Source organism: Abramis brama, assembly GCF_963993115.1.
Source record: "Abramis brama genome assembly, chromosome: 19".
Classification (NCBI taxonomy): Eukaryota; Metazoa; Chordata; class Actinopteri; order Cypriniformes; family Leuciscidae; genus Abramis; species Abramis brama.
The window spans coordinates 1,687,556-1,711,770 of NC_139981.1; the positions used below are offsets into that span (position 1 = coordinate 1,687,556).

Below are 24,215 nucleotides of genomic sequence, written 5' to 3' on the forward strand. Positions count from 1 at the left end.
AAAATGTTTTATTCTGTGGTGGAAACAAGCTTCCATAGAAAACACTTGCTGGACTATGACACTATTTTCTTCTAGATACAGTCGAAACAAACTTTGTTGCATTATTTTCCTGTTATCACTGTAAAGCTGCTTTAAAACAATCTGTATTGTAAAAAGCGCTTTATAGATAAAGGTGACTTGATTTGACTCGACAATAGAACTGTTTTTGCAGTGTAATAAAGTGCAGCAAAATAAAGCAGAAGAGACTTCTTTCAAAAACAATAAAAAAAATACCAAAAAGTGTGTGTACGAAATGCTATTTTTTTGGTAGGATTAGCTTTTTGCTGTGTGGCTGTGTTCAGGGTGTTCGTGGGAAATGCAAAAGCTGGACAAACATGCAAAATTGCTATTGAAATGTTGTGCAATGGTTGAGTGAGAGAAGACGAGGATCAAATCAATATTGCCGACTCTGAGGAGCCTGGGAATCACAGTTGTGTGATTGACACCTCACAGAATTAAACTTGGGTGGATCCATCATGCTCATGTGTTTTCTGTTCTGTCTGCACAGTGCACACCAGTTACACGCTCACACCTTACCATCAGTAAAACAGAACAGAGACTAAACGCTCAACTTCACATCAGTGGCATGAAAAGCAAAACTTAAATTTGAATTATGCACAGAATGTGGATCAAACTGATTAAAAAGACCTAAATTTAATAAAAAGACCGGCACTTTTAGAGAGCAGCGCATTCTAGAACTTTCTTTTCTCCGGGAACCTCTGACGCGAGCAGATGCTTGTTTTGCTCCGGGAGATTTGAAGCTCCGATTTGAGTCGAGAACTGATGTAAGAGTTGTTTAAATGCCTCTAAATCATTTATATGATGACGATGTAGAAATAAGTAGCAGTTAAAATGAGTTGAAGTGATATGATTGTTCACGTTATGTGTTGACCGCATGTCATGACGCAATATTTTAAAAAGAAAACTTTGATGCAACAGTTAAATAATTAAATATATAAGACTAAAATTCACTCATATGATATTTGCAGTGTTTTTGTAGCTCATCTCATGCTGCTGTTTTTGTGCTCCCTCATTATTCTCAAGAATGTGTTTGCATTGCACATGTTTTTCTCTCCTGGCAATAGACAATCAAGTCTCTGTTTCCCATTAAAATATCATATTTGCCAGTGAAATTCAGAAGAGATTTTAATCTGAGCTCTCGGTTACGGTTCACCCCACCTCGCCAGTCTTGGGTGTTTTTCTCTTTCATCATAATTGATTTTTTAATGTTGCCGATCACAAAATGTGAGTTTGCAGAAATGTCACATCTGAAACAAAGTGTAATCTTGCACTGTTTTTCTGTTGATTAATGTTCAAAGAATCACGGCGTGACAACACATTGGCTGTAATAATCAGGAGAAGCATGAGCGACGTCTCGCGCATCCAAAAGCTCTTAAACCTCTGGTGTTTGTCAGTCTAATTCTGGCTCTGAACACAGAAAGTTTAGCAGTTCTGGCGGCGTCTCAAGATTTGCCACGGAGAAGCTCAAGGTGAATCTGTTGGGTCTATGTTCAAGTGTCAAATAAATATTTAAAGCACAGAAGTTTTGCTTGACAACTGATAACAGGTTCTAACCTTCCAGACGCAAAATTACAAGACAAAACAAAGGCTGACTGGTGATTTGTATGATTAATCAAGTGATGCTCACTGCAGAGCTCCTCCTCTCTGGACGTAATGGGCGGAGCTTGACCTAGTCCAGCTCCGCCTCTGAAAACCTAATGGGTGGAGTTAAGTTTAGAGATGGGGTTATGGGTAGTGTTAGGGTGTGGTTGGACCCTCTAGCTCATCCTGGAAACCATCCAAAACACCCTAAAAACTATCTAGCAACTCCCCTGTAACCACCCAGAACACTCTAGTAACCACTTAACAACATCCTGACAATCATCCAAAACACCCTAGAAAGCACCTAGCAACACCCTGTTAACTACCCAGAACACCCTAGTAACGAGTTAGCAACATCCTGACAATCATCCAAAACACCCTAGAAACTATCTAGCAACTCCCCGGTAACCACCCAGAACACTCTACTGACCGCTTAACTGCATCATGACAATCATCCAAAACACCCTAGAAAGCACCTAGCAACACCCTGTTAACTACCCAGAACACCCTAGTAACGACTTAGCAACATCCTGACAATCATCCAAAACACCCTAAAAACTATCTAGCAATTCCCCGGTAACCACCAGAACACTCTAGTGACCGCTTAACAACATCCTGACAATCATCCAAAACACCCTAGAAAGCACCTAGCAACACCCTGTTAACTACCCAAAACACCCTAGTAACGAGTTAGCAACATCCTGACAATCATTCAAAACACCCTAGAAACTATCTAGCAACTCCCCGGTAACCACCCAGAACGCTCTAGTAACTGCTTAACTGTATCCTGACAATCATCCAAAACACCCTAGAAAGCACCTAGCAACACCCTGTTAACTACCCAGAACACCCTAGTAACGACTTAGCAACATCCTGGCAATCATCCAAAACACTCTAAAAACTATCTAGCAACTCCCCTGTAACCACCAGAACACTCTAGTAACCGTTTAACAACATCCTGACAATCATCCAAAACACCCTAGAAAGCACCTAGCAACACCCTGTTAACTACCAGAACACCTTAGTAACGACTTAGCAACATCCTGACAATAATCCAAAACACCCTAGAAAGCACCTAGCAACACCCTATTAACTACCCAGAACACCTTAGTAACGACTTAGCAACATCCTGACAATCATACAAAACACCCTAGAAACTATCTAGCAACTCCCCGGTAACCACCCAAAACACTCTAGTGACCGCTTAACAACATCCTGACAATCATCCAAAACACCCTAGAAAGCACCTAGCAACACCCTGTTAACTACCCAGAACACCCTAGTAACGACTTAGCAAAATCCTGACAATTAGCCAAAAAACATCCTAGAAACTATCTAGCAACTCCCCGGTAACCACCCAAAACACTCTAGTGACCGCTTAACAACATCCTGACAATCATCCAAAACACCCTAGAAAGCACCTAGCAACACCCTGTTAACTACCCAGAACACCCTAGTAACGACTTCGCAAAATCCTGACAATCATCCAAAAAACACCCTAGAAACAATCTAGCAACTCCCCGGTAACCACCCAAAACACTCTAGTGACCGCTTAACAACATCCTGACAATCATCCAAAACACCCTAGAAAGCACCTAGCAACAACCTGTTAACTACCCAGAACAGCCTAGTAACGAGTTAGCAACATCCTGACAATCATCCAAAACACCCTAGAAACTATCTAGCAACTCCCCGGTAACCACCCAGAACTCTCTAGTGACTGCTTAACTGTATCCTGACAATCATCCAAAACACCCTAGAAAGCACCTAGCAACACCCTGTTAACTACCCAGAACACCCTAGTAACGACTTAGCAACATCCTGGCAATCATCCAAAACACTCTAAAAACTATCTAGCAACTCCCCTTTAACCACCAGAACACTCTAGTAACCGTTTAACAACATCCTGACAATCATCCAAAACACCCTAGAAAGCACCTAGCAACACCCTGTTAACTACCAGAACACCTTAGTAACGACTTAGCAACATCCTGACAATCATCCAAAACACCCTAGAAAGCACCTAGCAACACCCTATTAACTACCCAGAACACCTTAGTAACGACTTAGCAACATCCTGACAATCATACAAAACACCCTAGAAACTATCTAGCAACTCCCCGGTAACCACCCAAAACACTCCAGTGACCGCTTAACAACATCCTGACAATCATCCAAAACACCCTAGAAAGCACCTAGCAACACCCTGTTAACTACCCAGAACACCCTAGTAACGACTTAGCAAAATCCTGACAATTAGCCAAAAAACACCCTAGAAACTATCTAGCAACTCCCCGGTAACCACCCAAAACACTCTAGTGACCGCTTAACAACATCCTGACAATCATCCAAAACACCCTAGAAAGCACCTAGCAACACCCTGTTAACTACCCAGAACACCCTAGTAACGAGTTAGCAACATCCTGACAATCATCCAAAACACCCTAGAAACTATCTAGCAACTCCCCGGTAACCACTCAGAACACTCTAGTGACCGCTTAACTGCATCCTGACAATCATCCAAAACACCCTAGAAAGCACCTAGCAACACCCTGTTAACTACCCAGAACACCCTAGTAACGAGTTAGCAACATCCTGACAATCATCCAAAACACCCTAGAAACTATCTAGCAACTCCCCGGTAACCACCAGAACACTCTAGTAACCACTTAACAACATCCTGACAATCATCCAAAACACCCTAGAAAGCACCTAGCAACACCCTGTTAACTACCAGAACACCTTAGTAACGACTTAGCAACATCCTGACAATCATCCAAAACACCCTAGAAAGCACCCAGCAACACCCTGTTAACTACCCAGAACACCTTAGTAACGGCTTAGCAACATCCTGACAATCATCCAAAACACCCTAGAAACTATCTAGCAACTCCCCGGTAACCACCCAGAACACTCTAGTGACCGCTTAACAACATCCTGACAATCATCCAAAACACCCTAGAAAGCACCTAGCAACACCCTGTTAACTACCCAGAACACCCTAGTAACAACGTAGCAAAATCCTGACAATCATCCAAAAAACACCCTAGAAACTATCTAGGAACTCCCTGGTAACCACCCAGAACTTTCTAGCAACCATCTACTGTACCAATGCCCTGGTGACTACCCAGAAAACTGAAACCACTTAGCAATGCCCTGGTAACCACCTAGAACACTCTAGCAACTGCTTAGACAACCACCTAAAACATACAGGAAACCACTAAACAACACCCTGGTAACCACTTTGAACACCCAAGCAACTGTTTAGAAACATCCTTGCAACCTTCTAAAACACCCTAGAAAACACCTAGCAATTCCCTGGTAACCACCCAGAACACCCTATTAAATGCTTAGCAACATCTTGGCAACCTTCCAAAACACCATAGAAACCACTTAGCAACACCCTGGTAACCACCCATAACACACTAGAAACTACTTAGCACAGTGAAAGTCTCTTTTTGACAGAGAGGACGATTTCTAAAAGTAAATAGTCCACTATAATGGTCACAACACCCCAGTTCTAATATAAAAGTTTTTTTTTATGTTTGTTGTGAGCAACAATCATAAAAGACAACAAACACAGCATAGTGTAAAGCTGAAGCAGTTAATGTGTGTGTTAATTGGGACAGTTCATTCTGAATCCATCCATCTGAGTACGTTCAACCCCCTTCTGTTCTGTCCATACTGCCTGCAAGTGGGCCAGAGATTAAAATAACTCAAGAACACTGCAAAATAATATTCTCAGTGGCCTGTTTAAATCACAACCATCACAATCGGCAGGGTTACAATGTTATCTATAGCAATGCATGTGTACAGTATGTATTTACTTACTGTGAAGATCTTATTGTGGTTGTCCAATGTCGTCCGTCTCTGGCAGGCATATGGAGACACCGCAGACTCTGGTTTGTCTGATGGATGTGCACAAGACCTGTGATCCACAGCAGGATTCTGCTCATAAACAGAGAAAGAGACACTCAGAAATCAATCGACATTAGACCGATATACCGGTAAACCTCCTGCAATCTGAGAAAACCATTTCACAAAGCCTCTCAATATAAAATGTCTAAATTCACTCTGTCATACTTACTTTTATTAGTGGTGTCTGCTAAAACAATTGCTTATGCTGTTCTGAAAAAAACCATGGACTTACAATGAAGGAGGGGCCCTAGCAACCACACAGAAGACCCCAGCAATTGCTTAGCAACCACTATAGCAACCACCCAAAATACCCTAGCAACCACATCACATTTTAGCAACCACCTAGAATACCCCAGCAACTTACAATGAGGGAGGGATGCTAGCAGCAACCACCCAGAACACCCTAGTTAACTGCATAGCAACACCCTAGCAACCACATAGCATCCTAGCAACCACCTAGAATAGCCAAGAAACTTACAATGAAGGAGGGACCCTAGCAACCAGCCAGAACAACCAAGCAATTGCATAGCAACACTCTAGCAACCACCCAACATAACCTAGCAACCACATCACATTTTAGCAACCACCCAGAATACCCCAGTAACTGTGTAACAATGCCCTAGTAACCACCCAGAACACCTTAGAAACTGCACAGCAACCACCCAGAATGCCCCAGCAATTGTGTAACAATACCCTAGTAACCACCCAGAACACCTTAGAAACTGCACAGCAACCACCCAGAATACCCCAGCAACTGTGTAACAATACCCTAGTAACCACCCAGAACACCTTAGAAACTGCATAGCAACCACCCAGAACACCTTAGAAACTGCATAGCAACCACCCAGAATACCCCAGCAACTGTGTAACAATACCCTAGTAACCACCCAGAACACCTTAGAAACTGCACAGCAACTACCCAGAATACCCCAGCAACTGTGTAACAATACCCTAGTAACCACTCAGAACACCCTAAAAATGACATAGTAATACACAAGCAACCACCCAAAACACCCCAGCTAACACCATAAAAACGCCCTAGTAACCACCCAATATACAGTACCCTAGCAACCACCTTCAACATCTTCACATCATGGTGAAATCTTTTGCAGGGGTAAACAGTCATATTATCTTCAGAACATGTGAAAGTCTCGCTATGCCTGACATTAGCTCAACAATGCTGGAACGTTTATCTCATCACACAGGAGTCAGGGGAACAGCAAGATAACACCCATCATCTAGAAGACAGGAAGCATCAGAATCAATTACAGCTTTATGATTTACAATTACAGCCATAAAGGACACAGTAGGTCCAGTTTATCCCAGATAAATTGCTATTTCATTTAGACCTTGAAATATTCAACTCTTTTCTGGTTTCAAAAGGATTACAGCTGTAATGTCAGCGCTCCTGGGAATAATTGCTCAAAGCGATGGAAGTCTGTACCCATGAAAATTACCTGCGCAATCATCTCGGCACATTGTGATAATGGCCGATTCAGAGATGCAGGGGAAGTGAATGCTAACATGCTGTTCTGACCAGGAGCTATTTCAGAGGCGTCGTGTTTCTGAATGAAAAGAGGCCTGATATCTTCTCTCCCCTCGAGCAAAAACATCAAGCGCTCAGAAGTGAGAAAAATCACTGCCATTTATTTGCCGTCAGGGGCATCACCTCCTTCACAAGCATAAAAAGTCTGAATATAATGCCTGCGTTATGTCTATTTCAGGGCAAATATGAAACTGGGCTCTTTTTTCCATTAAGTTATGATAGTTAAAGGCACTTTTGAAATTAATTTCCCTTCCCATGACAGCAGATCTCGCTGCGGGTCTCTGACTTCAGATGCCTTTTCACTTCCACTCAAAAAAAAAAAAAAAAAAAGCATTCATTTTTAATGTCTAAAAAAATTACAATTCAAACCACCTTTAGGAATTTTAGGGGAAACATCTGAGAAAAAGCGAATACGTAATTTTCCTCTATGTCTCCTGATCTATAATAGAGCAATGCTGAGAAATAACATTCACTATCATGCAACAAATGAATAGTTCAGCCCTGAAACTCGGATTGGTTTATCAAACGTAATGTTCCCAGCCAATCGATGTCAAGTATTCATTATAATGTCCCTATATAACCGACGCATCAAACGAATGCACTATCGCTACAAAATGGCTGAAAAGCTAAATTCACATTTCTTTCTTAAATATTAGCAAAATTCTAATTATATTTGAATTCTAAAGGCAATACTATGTTAAGAGGAAAAAAGTACTGTATTGTCTCCTATGCCCACAAGAGGGCGCAAGCGAGCGCAATAAGCAAATATAAATCAAATCAAGCATCGCATCTTTTATTGAAATGAAATGCACTTTTTAAAGTGCATTAACTTTTGAAACAATTGTTCTTAAATAAAATATAATTTCTTTAATGTGAATGCAAGGACAATTAGGTAACAAAAGTGCATAAAACATAAGTGTAAAACATTAACATAAAATAACAAACTGCCATTCAGAAACAACCCACTTTCACTCACAACACATCTATATATTGTTCGTCAAAAACACCAGACAGTCAACTTGATCTGCGCTGAAGAAAACGCACACTGATTGATGTGCAGGTTTGGCCAAGTATGTTGTTGCATGATTATTGCCTTCAGCTGCAATGTTAATGAATCCAGTGGTTCCCAATTCCAGTCCTCGTGACCCACTGCTCTGCACATTTTGTATGTCTCCCTTATTTAACACACCTGAACCAGATCATCAGCTCATTAGGAGAGACTCCATGAACTGAACTGAGTGTGTCAGATAAGAGAGACATACAAAATGTGCAGAGCAGTGGGTCACGAGGACTGGAATTGGGAACCACTGAATGAATCAATCCGCGTTTTTGAACGAAACGGTCTATGAATGATTCAACGACTCAGTCACTCGTTAAGACAATGATCTGCCGCCGCCTGCTGGCAGTTTTAGGATGCGTTTACACGACAACGATATGCTTAAAACGGAGAAGTTTTTCCTTTGAGTTTTCCGACTGAAAACGCTGTATTCTGCTGCCAGGCCACTAGATGGCGATGAAACACTATAGACTGAACACGTAACACGCACGTGCATCACGTCATCATCTTCAGAGATTCGCGTTTTTGTTGTTTACACGGAGGCCGCTTTCAAAAACGTGCATTTCGAAGCAAATTTTCAAAAGTTTGTGTTTTCAGGCACCCAAAACGCCATTGTCGTGTAAAAGAACAGCCAAAACGCATAAAAAGTTTAGTTACACTTTATTTTAAGGTATCATTGTTACAGTGTAATTATATATTTAAGTACTACTAAGTAATATTAAGCATCCACATGTACTTACTATAGGGTTAGGGTAGGATTAGGGTTTGGTTGAGGGTTAGTTGCATGTAATTATGCATAATTTACTGTTAGTACTACGGTAAGTACATGTAACATATGTAACAATGACGCCGTAAAATAAAGAGTTACCAAAAGTTTTACGTGTTTAGTTAAAAAAAACAGCCCCTTAGTATCATTTCTTTTTAGCTTAGCGGCTGTTTTCGTTTATTGTAACAATAGTTCTGGTTAAAGAGACAGAATATGTTTATAAATAGACTATTAAAAGTGAAATATGATATAGCGTGGATAATAATGTAATGTCTTTTTTCTAAATAGGGGGCCTCTTTTTTTTTTTAAAGGTTTTTTTTTTGTTTTTGTCTGAGGATAGACTTTCCCTCAACATGGCGAAACAATGGATTGAAACGAGCGCAGGTGAGGGAAGCGTCTGCTGCGGGTTAATGACCAACACTTGAACAGGTGAGCTGTGTCCGCTCAGGTTAATGAGATCACAGCCTGAACACTGGCGGGTTCGGGTTCACATCCCTCCTGATTGGGCCTCGCCTTCTTCTCCAAGTGCATGACTGATAGCGAAACAGATGTCTCTGAGGACACACACACACACACATATTTCACTCTTCCATGATCATCCCATCCGTCTAGACGGCAACAAGAGGCGTATTTATCTGAATTTCCTACAATCATTACAAGTCAGTGGGTGTAATAGCTGTAGGAGAGAAAGAGAACAGACTGAAATAGGGTGCTTTTTAGCATTTCTGCACCTCACACACACATCGTGGATCAATCAATAAATGAATAGTTCGCAGTCGCAGTGTTGTTATTGTTAAAGTTCCCCTGTAGTCAATAATTGTATCCCTTAAAACTCATCTTTGATCACCAAAATGACATATTTAAACCATTTTTTCCTTGAAACAATTCATGCCTTAAAATATCTTGAATGTAACTCGACACCCTTGCCTCATTTAGTATGCGCGGTTCTATGAATATGCAAATGAGCCCCGCCTCCACTCACTCACTCAGGGGTGCGTTTCCCGAAAGCATCGTTGGCCAACTATGGTCGCAAGTTCATCGCAATGTCCATTGAACTCTATTGGTAACGTGGGAACTTGCGACCATAGTTGGCTAACGATGCTTTCGGGAAACGCACCCCAGCTCAGAGATCCACTGGTTGATGATCACACGTTGATCTGATTGGTTACAAGGTAGTTTGTGACGTCAGAAACACCAGCGATTTCAAAGCGTGTTTTTGAGACTGTCTTTGGTTCACTGCAGTTTTAAGGAGAAAATACTCAGCAATGGTGTCGACTTATGAATTTACACATGCTTTGTCTTAAAGCAGATTAAAAACAACACATAGACATATAACATTAAAAGCTGGATTTCCACCACAGGGTGTCTTTAACTAAAACTATAAAATGCTATAATATTTCTGTAGTTCAAACAGTAGATCATGGCGCTTGCAACAGCAAGGTCATAGGTTTGATTCCAAAGGAATGCATGAACTGACTAAATGTATCGCTTAAATGCAATGAAAGTTGCTGTCAAATGCATAAATGTAAACAATAACACTGGTTCACACCAAAAATCTGATCAACTTACATTCTGTGCAAACCAGTTACTTTGCCAAAACAAGTAATTGCTTGTCGTGCTGAAGGAGGAACCCTAGCAACCACTCAGAACAACCTAGCAACTGCATAGCAACACCTTAGCAACACCCAGGGTTTTAAAAAAATGACATATGGCGCTTTTCCACTACACAGTACCAGCTCGCCTCGGCTCGACTCCACTCTGTTTGGTTTTCCACTGTGTAAAAGTTTTACCTGTACCTGCTTCCAGGTACTTTTTTTCGTACCACCTCCGGCGAGGTTCTGAGCGAGCTGAGGCGATACTAAAATGTGACGTGAAATCACGGCAGACTGCTGATTGGTCAGAGAGAATCGTCACTATTCACTATATCATCATTGCACGCGCCAGACGGAGTATCCTGAATAAAAAAAACAGCAAAAACAAAAACATCCAAAAACAGCATACACTCGATTTCCTCCATTGTCCTGTGTGTGTGGGTAGCGGGTGTGTCTCGCGTAAAAGATAAGTTACGGCAGTTTCCTGCGGCGTCGCTATGACGACCAGGTACTATTGTGGAGGTACTATCTGCAATGGAAAACGGAGCGAGAGGCGAGGCGAGTCGAGTCGAGCTGGTACTGGTAATGGAAAAGCGCCAATAGTAATGCACAAGCAACCACCCAATGTCACAAACTACCTTGTAACCAATCAGATCAATGTGTGATCGTCAACGAGTGGATCCCTACGAGAAAACGTTTAAATATGTCATTTTGGTGATCAAAGATGAGTTTTAAGAGACAAAATGATTGATAGTTAAAGCATATGCCAAATGCATAAATGTAATTAGTAACACTAGTTCACACCAAAAATGAAAAATGTTCTCACCCTTGTCAAAGACTCCCTTGTTTTCCATCCTAAAGAAATGGATGGTGATTTATTCTGCCAAAGACTAAAAACTACCATAAAAGTGTGAACAATGTCGCTATATACTCCAAACCTGATTGCTTGCATGAGAAAAGGCCCCAAGTTTAAGCCATTCACTGATAATCTCTTCTCAAATCTCACTTATAGTCGTGTTTTTTTCATCTGACACACAAGAATCAATGGTGTTCAGTGTCAAACTGTCAATGATATCAAACCTGCTGTGATCCACCATTATTCTCCACACATGGAATATATACTTTTTTGACATTCATGGGCACTAAGTGGAAAAGAGTTGCACGAAGATTTTGCATGCAAATTTCTTCACAGAATTAAAAGTCTGGAATGGCATGACAGAAGTCTCACTATTCTTTTAATGTCGGGGATCAATTATAGTCTTCTGCATCATTACCCGACTCTTATATTCGTATCAATCAAAGCCGCTCAATGCTAAACGCCTCAATCAATGCCGGCTAAAAGCAAACAAGACATTTTCTGGTCTGCACTAAACCGGCTATAAGAGGCAAACTCAAGATCACAGTCATACGTCCTTTCGGGCACGGTTAGCGGCGACGCAAGATGGACAACTTCTGCTCGTCTGAGTCCCCACTGAGGAGGAGAGGAAAGATTAATGGAGTTTCTCCAACAGGCAGCATATTTCTTTATGTGGGACACATATGCTGTGGAAGCGCCCACGGCGTTGTCCAGGGGTGGAGAATCAGTCTTCAACGTCAGTTAGCGAAGCGCTACGAGGCCCGGCGTCGCTCTGATGCCTCTATTTGGCGCTGTATTAAACATCACTCTGAGGCTGTCGGATTCTGGCCTTTCGGTTTTATGAAATGTGCTTTTGCAACCAACACAACACGTGAAATGCAATGTCCTTTACTATTATTTCCCAAAGTGGCTGTGAAGTTGCTTTCTATAGAAATGTAATTTAGGCGCATTCAAGCTCAGAGAACTGGTGAAAATGCTTTTTGGAGACAAAAGAACAATTTGGAGGTCAATATTCTGCATGCATGTCCTGAAACGCTTTAGTACAAGAACCTGTTACACATTTTATTTGATCTATTTCCCTGCTCTTGAATTTTACCCTTAAGTTCTAATAAAGATATGGTTATATCTCTATTATTTTAGATGTACAGTGTCGCCTCATGTCAGAAATGCTTTTGGGCTCACAGCGCCACCCAGTGCTCGAGGACAGAATCACCCCCAAAAAAATAGAATTTAAGATTTAAGATCTAAGGGACTTTTTGCACATGAAAAAACAGAAAACTTGCAATGTTCTTTTGAAACTACAAATTTAAAACATGTTGCATCCTAAACTGTAAAATGAAGATTTAAATAACTTTACAGTTGAAAAAATAAAGTTTCATCAAGTTACAGACCTCATATTTCATCTTAATAAATGATTAAAAAGGCAACAAGTTACACCAAATATGATACGAATTCTATGAAATAAGTATGAATATCACTTATCCAGTAATTATATCTTGTTTAAAAGACATTTAGTTATTTCTACTGTACAAAAATTCAAGAATACTGACTTTAAAAAAGTATTGAATTTGCACATGGTTCGTCTTAAAGCACATTAAAAACACCACATAGACATATAAACAACATTAAAAGCTGGATTTTCACCACAGGGGGACTTTAAAGGGTATAGGGGGCGATTTTAGACACAGACCTTGTTTTGCCCTCCAGGTGGGCGTGTCTATAAGGGTGTGACATCATATGGAGGCGCACTTTTTTTTAGCCAATCAGAAAAGCTTTCGGCATGTGACTCATGTTGCCAGGGAAGAAAATTGAAGGAAAGCTTATTTGTATATTGGAATATTCTTGATCACTCGAACATCACTTCACTGTGCTCAAAGGATCTGCCCTTATGTTGTTAAAGTTTGGTTATTTAAGAAATGAATAAATAATAAAGTTAAAGCAAGATGCCCTGTTGATGTGTGATATATGATTTATTTAAACTGCAAAGGTAAAGCATGAATTAAAATGATTGTGACATGTGAAGCGGGAGGAGAATGTATACGTGCGTCAGGTTTCTCGACAAGAAAGACTTCCGCGTAGGAAACATCTGTGTGTCCTCGCTCATAACTCCTCGTTCCTCGTGGTGCAATTAGAGAATTGAGATGTCCTTCAAAATGGCTGAGCTCACTGCAAAAATGCTGTTCTTACTTAGTATTTCTGTCTTGTTTCCAGTCCAAATATCAAAAAAATTGTAAATCAAGATGCATTTACTAGATGAGGAAAATGCCATAAGATATTATGTCTTGTTTTCCGGGGGAATTAATCAAAATGAAGCGAGTTTTTGCTCACTTAACAAGCAAATTATCTGCCAATGAGGTAAGAAAAATTATCTTAATTCAAACAGAAACCAGAGTATTTTTGGCAGAAAAACACCCCATTGGCAGATCTTTTAGCTTGTTTTAAGCAAAAACTCACTTCATTTTTATTTATTTCCCCAGAAAACAAGACATAATATCTTATGGCATTTTAGTACTAAAGGTCCATTGTGTAATATTTAGGACATCTGTTGACAGAAATGCAATATGTGTTCAGTGGTGTATAAAGACCTTACTTGGTATATGAAAATCCACAGAAGAATACTGGGGAAATCTCAGAGTCAAAATAAGATACACCGGTGTTTTGCCAGATGAGAAGTTTATTTACTATTTTAATTCATTTTACTCTAATTCAATTTATAACTGTATCATTTATCTCTTTTAATTCCTTTTATAACTGTTTTAATTTTCCCTGCTTTTATTTTGTGTCTATTTTCAATGCAAAGCTCTATGAATTGTTATAGTGTGATTATTATAATTCCTTTCTTTGTAAAGCTTTTGAATAACTGTTTTAATTTTCCTTGCTTTTATTTTGTGATTATTTTTATTCCTCTCTATGTAAAGCACTTTGAATTGCCATAGAGTAAGAAATGTGCTATATAAATAAACTTGCCTTGCTTTGCCTTACTTAATGAACCGTTATGTTTTTATTAATGACTCATTTCTCTCTACACACACCGCGGGTCCGCTTACATCGACATGTTTCTACGGTGGCCCTAAACGGACAAACGCATTTCGTCACTATGACGATAAAGTCAGCGAATAAAACACTGACACAATGATAAACAAATAACAATAATACTCGCAATAACATCGTTTTATTGAATAATTAAGTAAACATAATTTCTTAATTTATCTTTGTAAAGAAAGCTCATTGCTGAACTGGCTACTCTCTGCTGTCTCAGACGACGACATCACTTCCTGTCGGCCACTGTAACTTCTGTTGGGTCGCAACCCCACCACTAGATGCCGCTAAATATTACACACCTTTAAGTAAATGACTGGAAACAAGACACAAATACTAACCAGAGAATGTCTAATAAGGGGAGAACTTCCACTCTCAGTAAACTTCCGGCTTCTGAACTGGTTGCAGTTCCACTCTGGCTCCACATGAGGGCGCTCACAGGACGAGTGCAGAATGAATGGAGGTCTATGGCGCTATACCCCTCAAAATCCACTTTTCTCAGGATATCATTTTTTGTCTAGTAATTTGAATGTTGTATTCGAAAGGAGATGCAAAGAAATTACACATTACTGGGTGTTCGATTTTTTAGAGTCACTTATTTGCTTTAAAAAGTCTTTTAAAATGTCAATGACATCATACACATCATACGACCAGAGATACTGCTTTACGGCAATCCTTCAGTCACTTTGGTGCTTTCGCGCTCTGCACTTTCTTTTCTCTCAAGGCATCGACAACACAGCCGACACAGGTAAACACACAACACAGCTGACACAGGTAAACACACAACACAGCTGACACAGGTAAACACACAACACAGCTGACACAGGTAAACACACAACACAGCCGACACAGGTAAACACACAACACAGCCGACACAGGTAAACACACAACACAGCCGACACAGGTAAACACACAACACAGCCGACACAGGTAAACACACAACACAGCTGACACAGGCAAACACACAACACAGGTAAACACACAACACAGCTGACACAGGTAAACACACAACACAGCCGACACAGGTAAACACACAACACAGCCGACACAGGTAAACACACAACACAGCCGACACAGGTAAACACACAACACAGCCGACACAGGTAAACACACAACACAGCCGACACAGGTAAACACACAACACAGCTGACACAGGCAAACACACAACACAGCCGACACAGGCAAACACACAACACAGCCGACACAGGCAAACACACAACACAGCCGACACAGGCAAACACACAACACAGCTGACACAGGCAAACACACAACACAGCCGACACAGGTAAACACAACACAGCCGACACAGGCAAACACACAACACAGCCGACACAGGCAAACACACAACACAGCCGACACAGGCAAACACACAACACAGCCGACACAGGCAAACACACAACACAGCCGACACAGGCAAACACACAACACAGCCGACACAGGTAAACACACAACACAGCCGACACAGGCAAACACACAACACAGCCGACACAGGCAAACACACAACACAGCCGACACAGGCAAACACACAACACAGCCGACACAGGCAAACACACAACACACAGCCGACACAGGTAAACACAACACAGCCGACACAGGCAAACACACAACACAGCCGACACAGGTAAACACACGTGCTAGAAGAGTTTTTGTTTTGTTGTTTTAAAAGACCACGCCGAAAATACACACACACACACGATGCCATCAAGCGGTATCTCTGGTCGTAATCAGTCCTTCACTGACCAATCAGCGTTCATTAGCAGAATGCTAGCGTGTTATGGGCAACAACAACTCAACCTGTAAGAAATCGAAAGGACATAAGTACTCGTTCATTCAACTTTCGACCTATAACCCATGTTGAACTTGCAAAACCTAGAATCAAATCTGAGATTTCTCAACGGCAATCGGGTGAAAGAGACAAATTTAGCCGTCTAGCGCCATAGACTCCCATTCATTCTGCACTCATGGGCGATCGCCCCCAGTGGAGCTCTGGTGGAACTACAACCAAAATTCGATACAATAGGACTTAATAGGGAGTGGCCAGGCTCTCCTTAGACGGGCTCTGTACTAAGTAAGAAAAGCGTTTTTTGCAGTGTATCTCGATCGGTTTCCGGGTCGTATGATGGAGGATGGATGAGCGTGCACTTACTTGTATGTAATGTCTCAGTTCCACAGGCACAGGCCGTCCAGCGCTCATGCTCTCAGTAAACCAGCTGATGCTCAGCACGTGTGTGTCTCGAGTCTCTCCGAATCCCTGCTCCTCCAGCCAGTTCCAGAGATCCTGCGCCGTGTTTCCCTCAGACACGACGTGAGTCACGTTCCCACTGAAAACACAAGACACACACCATTAGACACACATAATGAGTTCAAGAAGAAACCTCAGATTGTGTGGCTGTTTGCAAAGCACCTTAATCCACTTTCACATCTACTCTGCGATTGATTGATTCTCTCACACACACACCCACATGCTTTTTTCATTTCTCTAGTGGTTGTCTGAGATCAGATTATAGTGGGTGAAATCAAATCAGGTGGACTTTCACACTGGGATCTGCATTAGGATATGAGACGTGTCTGATCAGAAGCACAGGTATAATAACACACACACACACACACACACCGCTCAGTCAGTCCGAGCTTTCAGCACTTTGGTAAATTACTGTGTCTATCAAAGCAGTCGCTAAACGAAATTACCCACATCGGGCATCGCTTGCAATCAGCACACGGGGAAGAAGAATAGCAGAACACACACACAGAACACACACACTGTCACCGCGGCGGATGCTTGAAATTAGCCAGAGACAAGAGAGAGTTTGAGGCTAAATCGACCCGTGACGTGACCTGGGAAAATAATGTTCTGTTCGTCATCAACCGGGAAATATCATGGGAAATATATGGCTTGTTTGATGCACACTAAAAAAATTCAATCTTTTATTGTTTGACTATTGTTGTGTATTATTTATACACTGTAAAAATGATATGATCAATAAGTTATGACAACGCATGTTTTTACATAGCTTTAACTCAAGTCAAGTGATATTCAACTTTTTTATAAGTTATACAAGATTCAACTCATTTTTTAAAGTCAGTTTAATGTAATTTAAGTTGAAATGACTTAAACATCCAAGTTGATTGTACTTAAAAATTTAAGGCAGCAACTTTTTTTTACAGATAGTAATTAGTAATATTTTTGAATACGATTATTTATATTTTGAGTTTCATTTTAATTTTAGTAAAAGTTTTAGTATTTTTTCATATTTCTACTTTTGCTTTAATACATTTTCATTTCAGTTTTAGTCATTTTAATACTTCAACTCAAACTTTTTCATTTCATTTCATTTCCCCAAGACAACATTTCTCATTTTCATCCAAGTTTAAGTAAGTTTTTCATCTAATATTTATATTTTATTTTCTCTTGATTTCAGTTAATACAATTTTTTAGTAGTTTTAGCTTTTCTTAAAAATAACAACACTGGTTTGACTAGAAAGCAGAGAAACGATACATTAGCAGAGTCACAAAAACAAATGAGTCCAACATATTAAATGATTTTTACAGTTTTCAAGTAAAATAATGGTGGTGTTTGTCTGCGCAAAACTCACTGGCAAAATGATGAGGTGGTTGCCAGGGCGTTGCTATGGCCAAAGTCAAATGAGCCCAAGTTTCGATGATAACCTGATCTGTACTTTTACAAAACCCCTGTGATGATATCTGATGTTAATGCGATGAAATCTGAAATTCATGGATTTTAAATGGTATGTAAATTTGTCAGATATGATCTCGAAGCAAACCGCCTCAAAACCAAATGATTTTAACTGCTATCCACATTAATTTGTAATCTATAAAATATCTATGATACATATCTCTAAGAGTGAAGTATAAAGATTATAAGACTCAATGTGGTTCTATATAGAACTCTAGGGTTCATGATTTAATTTTAAAGAACACTATGCAAAAAAAAAAGGTTTAATATAAGATTATAAATTATTTTATACTACTTTCATGTTTAACGAGTTATTTAATTAAAAAAAAGATTATTTAAAATTTAAAATGACAACTAAATCCATAAAATGATCCTATGATTGGAACCCCTGAAAGGTTCCATATAGAACCTTTTCTTCTAAGAATGGACTCATTTTCAGTGTTGGGAAAAGTTACTTTTAAAAGTAATGCGTTACAATATTGCGTTACTAATTATGTTAGTTATTCTTTACATCAAATATTGCATTACATTACTTTTACGCTCCATTTTTTCACCTGGGCTGAACTTGCTTGTTTGTTTTTTTAATAACAAAAAAAAAAAAATCTTCCTCTTTTTTTCATTCCTTCGAAAGGAATTTGATGGGAATCTCCTTGTGCAACCTCTGAGCAAGAACATTTTCCTCTTACATCAAACTCCACTGGAATCAAATCAGGGCTTGATTTATTAAACAGCTTCAGTGATATCAATATAAAATAAGATGTGCATTATAAATGTTTCAACAGTTAATCTCCAGTCTTTCTTGTGCGCCTGTGTGCCGTCTCTCTCACGGCATGCTCTGCGTTCTGTGTAATACCCGGGGAATCTTTATAGGGCATTGTATTATGAGACTCTTACTGATATCAAACCCTCACTGGCTTATAAAATGTCAGTTTTCAGCTCATCATGATGCGTTTCCTGTGGTTGGTTGCAGACGCTCGAGCTCAAGCTGTGTTTCTGGGAATGGTGCCATCGCTCAGCTGGGAACGGCACGATACGCCACGGCAAACTGCTGGTGCTGTTATGCCCATCTACCCCAACAACTCCCACTGGTGCTCCTCCACCTGCACAAACTGGCACAAACTGGCACCAACAGCCCTGGATCATCCAGAGAAGAATAACTCACCACACTTCACGACTCAGGGTTATTATATTACACACTTTGATGTTGCACGAGTCATTTACTCCTTTCAGTTCAGAATAGCACTGGTCAAAAGTTTGGAATAATTCAGATTTTTAAATGTTTTTGAAAGAAGTTTCTTCTGCTCAGCAACGCTGCATTTATTTGATCAAAAATACAGTAAAATTGTGAAATATTATTATAATTTAAAATTGCCGTTTTCTATGTGAATATATAGTAAAGTGTAATTTATTCCTGTGATCAAAGCTGAATTTTCAGCATCATTACTCCAGTCTTCAGTGTCACATGATCCTTCAGAAATCACTCTAATATGATGATTTGATGCTCAAGAAACATTTATGATTATTATCAATGATGAAAACGGTTTATATTTTTGTGGAAACTGTGATACATTTTATTTTTCAGGATTCTTTGATGAATAGAAAGTTCAAAAGAACAGCATTTATTAGATTTTGAATCTTTTGTAACATTATAAATGTATTTACTGTCACTTTTGATCAATTTAATGCATCCTTGCTGAATAAAAGTATTCATTTCTATTTGTATCACAGTTTCCACAAAAAATCTGAATCAGCACAACTGTTTTCAACATTGATAATAATCATAAATGTTTCTTGAGCATCAAATCATCATATTAGAGTGATTTCTGAAGGATCATGTGACACTGAAGACTGGAGTAATGATGCTGAAAATTCAGCTTTGATCACAGGAATAAATTACACTTTACTATATATTCACATAGAAAACAGATATTTTAATACGTATTACCTTTTTCAGCAAATTAATGCAGCCTTGATGAGTCATTTCTTTCAAAAACATAAAAAAATCTTAAATATTCCAAACTTTTGCCTGATAGTGTAAGTCAGTCTATCCTTGTAATTTCTGTTTTTTACTCGGAGTGACTGATTAATTATGTTAAATCAACAGTTACTGAGCTGCACAATGAGGTTTTAATAGATGGTTTCTGTGCTATTATTACAACATCATTTTCCACAGAACCTTCTGTCCTGAAACTCACGGAGACACCAGCTGCACTACTCATTATCCCTGTGATTTGCATACAATTTTATGCAAATTAAAATATTACACAGTGAAAAATTGAACTTTTAACTGTTTGCCAGAGAGATGTACGTCACTCACTGTCCTTAAATAGGGAAATATCTCTACTGGGATAAACTGGGATCTGAGTGTTCACACTTGGTTCATTGTCTTTACTTGCACAATCACGGTACGTTTGATTCGTCATGGTAAGACGCTTTTAATGCATTTGTGACTTTTGAATTTGCACCAACACACAACGACACTAACATGTGTCTGGAATTAATGCATTGCACGAGATACTTTGCAAAAAAACGTTTATTTTGCATTGCAAAGAATACTAGTTGAAATGACATTAGCGTCATCAATGCTATTAACGTCCGCGAGACTGAATTCACATTTGTGTGAAAGCACATTTGGATGGGGTTTCTTTACACAACTGCTTCTACAGCATCCAAGCAAACAAAACTCTTGGGTTCGCATCAAAAACTCCAGCGTGACAGAATTCTGATTTATAAACTGAGCGACAAGTTTAATCGTCACAATCCCAAGTTCTGTATATGTGAAAAATGAACTGTTGGTTTAAAGCTTCACTGAGCTGTAATGCTCGACTCTGATGTATGAATAAGGTCACAGTCGCTGCGTCCCAATTCGCCAACTTACACTCTGCCCTTAAAGTATACACTGTTTTAGTGAAGAACTAGTACATACGTTTGAGTGTGTATTAGACAGGCAAGACTTGGGACAAACTACTTTGTCATAATTGCATTTAAACGGCCCTGTCAATCATCTTGTCACAGTTAAATTCCTCCACATTTAATTTAAGAGAGAAATGCAGCAGCGCGTTAATCTGACAGTCGCCGGTCTTTCACTCCTCGTGTGTTTGCATAATGATGCATTTAAAAGTTAATGATCAAATGTGTCTTTCTAAAGTTCAAAATGCTGTTGCAAAATAAAAAATAATTTGGATAACGCTGAATAAATATATTTTTGTCAGATGATATAGTGATAATTAATCACTCAAACCCCTTTATCGGTCTCACACATTAATAACAAGTGGGAAAAAATAATAAATGGAAAATTCATGATGGTTTTGATGACAATGACTGCACTATTTAGGACAATTCTACATTATGAAAAAAAAGTTAAAAAATGTGTAATACTGTAAATGGTTTTGATTAATATGACAATAGTGTTTAGACAGTAGAAAGAAGTCAGTAGTTTCCTGATTTTCACACTCTTATTACTGTGAAATCTTTACTGATTTTTGTAAAAGTAAAAGTAAATGTAAGAATAACTTTGATATTGTTGAATCATCATTTTATTGCATTGCATTATATGTTTTAAAACTACAAAGCTTTGATCATAAAACTAAGCATTTAAATATCATCATACTGAGACATATTATTGCCAGATATTGATATTTATATGCATTTTATGTCCGTATCTGCTATACTGTTATACAGATCTCATTGATTTACATTACAAGCATCAGAATTTAATTTTTCTTTTTGTCCACCATGTTTGTAGTTCTGTACTTTTTATTCGTGTTTGTAACTCTAATCGAATCCTCATCCAACGTGCAACATTAGCCGTTAGATTGAGCATGGATCTGCACTTCGGATTTGAAACGTAAATAGTAAACCATCTGGATATCTTTGGATAAAAGATCCTTGTCACTCATTTCAACACACTACGATTTGGGACACTCCAGGGGCTGTTTACACTACACCGTTTTCAACTAAAAACGTAAAACTTTTTATGCGTTTTGGCCATTCATTTACACGACAACGGCGTTTTGGGTTCCTGAAAACGCTAACTTTTGAAAACGGGTTTCCAAGTGTACGTTTTTGAAAGCGGTCTCGTGTAAACAACTAAAACGTGAATCTCTGAACACGACGACATCATGCACATGTTCAGTCTATAGTGTTTCATCGCCATCTACTGGCCTGGCAGCAGAATACAGCGTTTTCAGTCGTTTTTGCGGATCAGTGTGAACGAGGATCGTTTTGACAATGATGTCGCCTGTACGCGGAAAAACTCAAAGGAAAAACGTGTCCGTTTTAAGCATATCGTTGTCATAATTCTAATATCGAATACTATTTAGTACAGATTGCGGTGTTTTCTGTGTGACGTACCTGAGAGCGTCGTCCACGCAGAACCCCTTCGATCTGGCCAGATTCGAGAGAAAATTCCTCCTGCTTTTCCCCATCTTCTTCTCCACCAGGTACAGAGTCAGATCCCTGAACTTGACCTCCTCGTGACCCCGAGGGAAGGCCACTTCAGGCCGCCGCTTTCGAGTGGGGAGCATCTCTGCATCAGGGCCTGGCGCTTCTGTTTCAGTGGCATTGGCTGATGCCGTCGATGCCTTATTTTTCTTTGAAAGACAAAACTGGCAGTTAGTGTGGCGTGTTTGTTTATGGTTTGGCAAAGAGTCTTACAGGTGCTTTAGATTTGGCACTCGTGCTGATAGGGCATGCCAAAACTACCACTAACAGATGGATGGAGAACACTGGTGTCACGGCGAAGAAAAGAGGAAAAGAATAACAGCAGCTCTGAGGGAAGACTTGAATGAACACCACTGAGGACATTTTCACAAACTCACTGGTATTGCAATGACACCACAGGCCTGTTTACCACATAATCGCACACATTAATGGCTCATTCTTTAATTAGGGCCTATAAAATTAAAAATAAATGAATAGTTTCTGAATTAATCTATCAAAATAACTCTCTCATCTTGGATAATGTTTAAAAAGTTCATTTTCTCGCCCTCATGTTGTTCCAAACCTGCATGTCTTTCTTATATCTTGAAGAGTGGTGATAACCAAACAACATTAGAACGCATTGACTTCCTATTAAAGCCTATATAGAGGAAACACTGAGAAAATATGTTCTTCTGTCTTCAGTCACACGAGATGAAGGCGACCGTCACTCATTTCCATTGTAAATAAATAGAAAATTCATGATGGTCATGATGACAATGACTGCACTACTTAGAGCAATTCTACATTATGAAAAAAAATTAAACATTAGTAATACTGTAAATGGTTTTGATATATAAGACAAAATTAGTAGTTTCCTGATTTTAACACACTCTTATTACTGTGAAATGTAAGAATAACTTTGATATTGTTAGTAATATTTTAAGATGAACAAGACTAAAGGAACTCAGCTTTACTTAATTATCCATACATTTTTTCTTTTTTTTTCTTAATTGGGAGTATCAAATATGGTAATCGGGCTATAAGTGCTGGGCAACGATTAATAGTAATTAATAGCATTGAAAATAAAAGTTTGTGTTTACATAATAAATTATATATATGTATATATATGTATGTATATATACTGTATATGTATGTATGTATGTATATATATATGTATGTATATATATATGTATGTATGTGTGTGTATATATATATATATATATATACACATATATATATATATATATTATTCATATGTATTCATATCTATGTATATTCATATGTCAGGCTTTACAGAGTTAAATCACGAGGATACAGAGAAGTATCACCATTATTGCAAACTCGTCCTCTTCTAAACACAACGGGATGTGAGCAATATGAGACTAAATTAAAAGAAGAATGCATGCATTAAATTACAAGTCCACTAGAAATAGTTGAACAAAACAAGCACTTTTGGCATCCTACACTTTATGGCCAATAGTATGTGGAAACCTCTTTCTAATAAATGGCTTTGGCGATTGCAATAACTCTGGATTATCGTTTAGAAAATAATGTCTGTATGGATGCTGTGCACAGGCATTTCATAATAGAGAAACACCCTCCATAAACTCTTGCAGCAAAGTTGAAAGCACCAGAACGTCATTACATGCATAATGCATTACAGTTCGTCTTCACAGAAATCTC

At 39.1% G+C, this 24,215-nt stretch overlaps 1 protein-coding gene across 2 annotated transcripts in view; it reads right to left on the minus strand.

The window, feature by feature from the left end:
• Positions 1-24,215, minus strand: part of dntt (deoxynucleotidyltransferase, terminal) — a 144,554-nt gene that overhangs the window by 117,787 nt on the left and 2,552 nt on the right. For both annotated transcript variants that reach the window (XM_084092277.1, XM_084092278.1), the window contains exons 3-5: positions 22,464-22,702; positions 16,562-16,736; positions 5,473-5,589 (exon numbers count right to left, since the gene is read on the minus strand). In XM_084092277.1, the coding sequence (XP_083948403.1) occupies positions 5,473-5,589; positions 16,562-16,736; positions 22,464-22,702 (531 nt within the window). The remainder of the gene's footprint in view (positions 1-5,472; positions 5,590-16,561; positions 16,737-22,463; positions 22,703-24,215) is intronic.